The 5,409-nt window shown below is 54.7% G+C and overlaps 1 protein-coding gene across 1 annotated transcript; it reads left to right on the plus strand.

Moving 5' to 3' along the window:
• The first annotated feature begins 2,183 nt into the window (after window positions 1-2,183).
• Window positions 2,184-4,581, plus strand: CCNO (cyclin O). The gene is made up of 3 exons (XM_006206043.4): window positions 2,184-2,619; window positions 3,244-3,429; window positions 3,895-4,581. The coding sequence occupies exons 1-3, from the start codon at window positions 2,236-2,238 to the stop codon at window positions 4,378-4,380; spliced, it is 1,056 nt and encodes a 351-aa protein (XP_006206105.1). The 5' UTR covers window positions 2,184-2,235; the 3' UTR covers window positions 4,381-4,581.
• The last annotated feature ends 828 nt before the right edge of the window (window positions 4,582-5,409 follow it).

The raw sequence follows: 5,409 nt of genomic DNA on the forward strand, positions 1-5,409 counted from the left end.
CCCCCACTAGTGTGTCAGGTCAGAGGAGCAGGGCCCACGCAGGCTTGTTCACTGTTTTAGATCTGGCACTGCCAACATTCCACAAATACTGAGGAATAGAGCCATCAGGCCAATGCTCAGGCGCCCCCTATTGGAAGTTATCTGTAACAACAGGCAGACTTTGGGGGAGAGGCATTTTCAAGAAGATACCGCTAGTTTCATGTCCACAGGTGGATAAAATGACGGTACTACTTTTCAGAATATCTCCAGTGTGATAATATCGGCTCCCCAATGACAGCTTTAAGGTGACCCTACTATTTTACATTAAAAAAAGACTTTGAGTTTTCGTACCTATTTCACTTGACTCTTAAGGCAAGTATTAATATCCACATTTAATAAATGAGGAAATGGAGGCTCAGAGAACTGTAAGCAACTTACTCAAGATGACTAATAAGTGGCTGTTTTATCCCTGGGAATCGACCTTATGCTCTCCCCACTGTGCCACACCGCCATCTGGGCCAATTTAAAGAACCAGAATTCTTGGATTCTTCCTCCTCACCTAGACATCCTCTCAAAGAAGTCTGATACCTGACTCCTCTCTACAGACTTAACTGCTCCCCCTATAAAGGTTCCCCAACAATAGCCTGAGAGGAGACAGGGAGGCCTGTATTTTGAAATACAGGTAATTCTTAACTAATCTCTCATATTACAAATAACACTATTTAGGTCTGGAGACTAAAGACTTTGCATAGAGTTGGAGGGAAATAGTAGTAACACTGACCAGAACCCGAAATAAGTCTTTTTTTTTTTCAACCTTCTTCTCTAGAAGACGCCAACCCACATCCCCTGAAATTTCTGGGGACAAGGATTTACACTTTGACTATATAATTCTATCAAATTTCTTCTGGAATGAGTTGGGAAAGGCTGACCCAGCTCTTAGTATAGCATCTAGTAATCTCATCTCTTGGAGCGCCACTACAAATTCATCAGCCCGAGGGTATGCGGGCTTTCTGTCACTGGGAAATGCCTGTGAAGCTGACTAGATGCCAGTTGTGCTCCCAGTTCTCCTCATAAAGGATCTGAGCCTCTGAGGAAGATCCACTCAGACTGGAGGAGCCCAGATTCTACCAGGACAGGAAGCTGCGGACTAAACCAGCCGCCACATCCAGTCCAGGCTCTCTCGCCCGAAAGCTCCCCCGACCCTAACCCAGCTCTGCTTCCGTGAGCTTCTGAAGGAAGCTTCCTCAAAGGAAACTTCCATTTTGAAGGAGCGGAAATGGGAAGCAGGGAACAACCAAGAAAGGTTGGGCTGCCCAGGGCAGAGGTTCAGAAGCTAAAGACCTAAAACAGAACAGGCTGTGAGCAATTCCATAAAGCCAGAAATGCAACCCCCCAACAATGATATGTTCTTAACCCCCTGCAGCTTACTTGGTTTGGGAGGAGGTGAGGAGAAAGTATGACAGGGCTGCAGACCTGCTGTTGGAGCCTCCTTGGGCAGTCCTCTGCTGTGTCTGCAGCGCGAGCGCCTGCCGGCTGCAGGGACTAGCTCCTAGACACACAGCTGCGCGGAGGAAGCTGCGGAGGCTCTGCTCCCCAGCCCGGCGGAAGGAGGAATACTGGCGACTGGGGCCTGCCTAAAACGAAAATACCAAACGCAACTTAGTTATAATTATGGATTGTAGGGGCCACTGAAGAAAACATCCGTGCTGACAGAATTCTAGCTGGAGCCTTCCTCTGAAGCTCGGAAACGGACCTTTACAAAACTACCGACCTGGATTAGAGCCAGCATGGAAGGTGCTCGCACGTGTCGAGACCATCTGGCCAAGGACGGTTCCCCCGGGGAATCTTTTCTCTGGCACTGTTAAGCCCCTCAGTTGGAGCCGGCGCTCACCCCCACTTCCACCTCACGCCGTGCGCGCAGCTCCTGGCTCGGGTGCCCGGGTAACCAGGGACGCGCGGGAAGCCGGCTGCGCAACGCGAGTGCACCCCGCCCGCCGTAGCTCCTCCTACCCCTTGCAGAAACTGACGCTGAGTGTGCCAGCGGCGCTCTCGGGAGCGGGTCTTTAGCCGGGAAAGCGCGGCTCTCGTGCCGCTCTGGGCTCAGCCAGTGAGAGGCCGGGGGTGTGGTTGAGGGAACACACAGGCCGAGTACTTAGGGCCTCGCTGTGGGTCAGGCCTGGTTTTCTTCGCACTCTGGCGCACGCGTGTCCTCCTCGCCGCAGCCAGGGCGCCCGAGAACGGTCACCTGGCTGCATCATGGTGACCCCCTGCACCACCAGCCCCGTGAGCCCCGCCGCCAGGGCTGGGAGGCGAGACGACCAGAACCTCCGTGCCCCGGTGAAGAAGAGCAGACGTCCACGCCTCCGGAGGAAGCAGCCGCTGCAGCCGCGAAACCCGTGCCCGCTCCCCGGAGACTCCGGCGTTTGCGACCTGTTTGAGTCCCCCAGCTCCGGCTCGGATGGCGCCGACAGCCCCGCGGCGTCCGCGGCGCGAGGCTGCAGCCCCCTACCCGCTCCTGCCCAGCAGCTGGTGCAGCTAGATCTACAGACCTTCCGCGACTACGGTCAGAGCTGCTACGCCTTCCTCAAGGCGCGGGAGAGCCACTTTCACCCGCGGGAGTCTCTGGCGCGGCAGCCACAAGTGAGGCGCCGGTAGAGCTAGCTCTCCACCGCCGCTCCTCTTCCTCTCCCGGGCTCTCCTTTTCTGCTCTGTCTGCCCTCCGAGGAGCCCAGCTCCTGCCCCCGGTCCGAGCGGGAAGGGGCTTTGGAGGGCCGGGCTACCGGCCTCATTTTACAGATGGAGAAAAGTGGGGCCTAGACGGCTTAAGCGACCTGCCCGAAGTCTCCAAACTGATTAATAAGGGTACAGTAGAATGCAAAGGAGTTAAGAAGGTTTCTAGGTTCGAGTCTGGACTCCTACTGACCCCAGCCAGTTACTTAACAATTCTAAACTTGTTTCTTCATTTGCAAAGTGCGGGCCTCCCCTGCCCCCACTGAATTGCTGAGAGGATTATAACAGGTAACGTTTACCCGTGCTCCGCACAGCGCTAGGCACAAATCCTGGCGTCCCGGCTCCTAGCCCCGCCTGTGCTCTTTCCGCAGCAGTGCTGCTCACGTGTTTCCTCCCAATTGCCAGGGCGTTTAGGTTTTCCTCTTTTTGCCTGCCTCTCTCCGGGAATGCTCCCTGGGTCTTCTCGGACTGTTCCTTCCGCAGCTCCTCTCAGCCCTAGGCTTAGCCGGCCCGCCTTCCTCCTCCCTCTGGCAGGTGACGGCGGAATCCCGCTGTAAGCTGCTCAGCTGGCTGATCCCCGTGCACCGCCAGTTCGGCCTCTCCTTCGAGTCACTGTGCCTGACGGTGAACACTCTGGACCGCTTCCTTATCACCACGCCTGTGGCTGCAGACTGCTTCCAGCTGCTCGGGGTCACGTCTCTGCTCATCGCTTGCAAACAGGTACCTCCACGCGGGGTCTAGGGGGCAGCCAAACTCTAAGCCAGTCTCTGGCTGCTCGGCTTTCCAGCGCACACGACTGAGTGCTGGGTTCCCTGAACTCATTTTAGCAGACGTTTGCAACCTCACACACTCCACAGTTTTAGCTTCACAGTTCCCTCACAAGCTAACAGTCCTTTCACCCAGCCCCCAAAGAAATAGGCCGGTCTCAACAGCTTTCTGTAGTCCTTCTAGTCTAGTCTTCGAAAAAAAAAATCTTCAAAATTTCTCCAACCTGTTTTCAGCTGGACGGAAGTTAAAGAAAATGTGCTGAAGTACACCCCAGATGAGTGGAAGTATGGAGAGGCGAAGCCCCAGATATCTCACTGGAAGGGATAGAGGGAGTCCTGGTTTTCTACCAGGTTTGAAACTGGGTGGGCCTCGGACCTGAATGCTGCGCAGCGGGGGCTGAGCACCCCTGTTTTACAGGTGGAGGTGCACCCGCCGCGCGTGAAGCAGCTCCTGGCCCTGTGCTGCGGCGCCTTCTCCCGTCAGCAGCTCTGCAACCTTGAGTGCATCGTGCTGCACAAACTGCACTTCAGCCTGGGCGCGCCGACCATCAGTTTCTTCCTGGAGCATTTCACACACGCGCGCGTGGAGGCCGGGCAGGCCCAGATCTCCGAAGCCCTGGAGGCGCAAGCCCTGGCGCGCGGTGTGGCGGAGCTGAGCCTGGCTGACTACGCTTTCAGCAGCTACACCCCCTCCCTGCTGGCCATCTGTTGCTTGGCGCTGGCAGACCGTATGCTGCAGCTCCCACGCCCGCTGGACTTGCGCCTGGGTGGGCACTGCGAGGAGGCGCTAGAGGACTGCCTGGGCAAGCTGCAGCTACTGGTGGCCATAAACGGAACCTCTCTGACTCACATGCTGCCCTTCCAGATCTCTGAGAAGTGCAGCCTGTCCTCGAGCTTGAAATAAAGTAGACCCTTGGTTTCCTTTGATCCCCTAGCCTGGCTGCTGGACCTCTCCCATCGTTTTGAAAGAGTGCAGTATTGGCCCACAGAAAGGGGTTCAAGGCTCCCACTTGGTCACCAGGTCATCTTACAGGTTGTAATTAGTGTACAATAGTAGAGTCTCATTGTTTGTTTTGCCGAGAGCGCACGAGAGAAGAGCCATCTTTCCCCGATAAACAGGCGGTCTGTCGTGGTTTGTCTGAAAGCTGCTATTGTGAGCATTTTTGTTCGATGGAAGGGAAGGTGAAGGCAGTCCCGGAACAGAGGCAGTAACAACCAAGGGGTCCTCCCTCCCTCCAGGTCCACTCTGTAGTTAGCACTCTGTGTAGGAACATCAGATCTGGCATGGTCCTGGTCACCACAGTTCCAGTTCCAGGGTCACTTGTAGGCATGTAACCCATGACCCTCCTGTCAGGAGGCTGAGGACTGCTTATCCCCAGAGATCCAAAGGTGTTGGGGGTGTGAGGTTGAATAGAGCTCACAGCAATCCATGCTGTCTAGAGAGGCCAGAGTGCAGCCCCTGGTGCAGGCGATGCCTCGATACCTCAGGAAAGCATTGGGGACCCCTCAGGCTCACTAACTAAAGCAAGCAAGAGCTACCCTGACAACTGCCAGATGCAGAAAATGAAGGCTTTGCAGGCAGTTATGGCCATTGCAAGTCAAGCCCATCTATCCTGCAATCACGTGATTGAAGAGTTCTCACTTGTCTTACACTTGCTCATGTGAGCCTGGGGAAGCAACAGCACACTAGTAATCCTGGCTATCATTTAATGCTTATACGTAAAGACACTGTGTTCAGGATTTGTTATTTCAGTGCTTCAACAATTCTGAGTCAGAATCTATTATCCCAGTTTTCACAGAAGGACACTGGGCCACAGAGAAGTTAAATGACAATGGAGCAGCCAAGATTTGAAGGCAGGTGATTGAGTCCAGAGTCCCACCCTTTGCCACCTGCTCAACTTACCCCACTTACAGATTTCTGGATATGCTCATA

This window comes from Vicugna pacos, chromosome 3, assembly GCF_048564905.1.
Source record: "Vicugna pacos chromosome 3, VicPac4, whole genome shotgun sequence".
NCBI lineage: Eukaryota > Metazoa > Chordata > Mammalia > Artiodactyla > Camelidae > Vicugna > Vicugna pacos.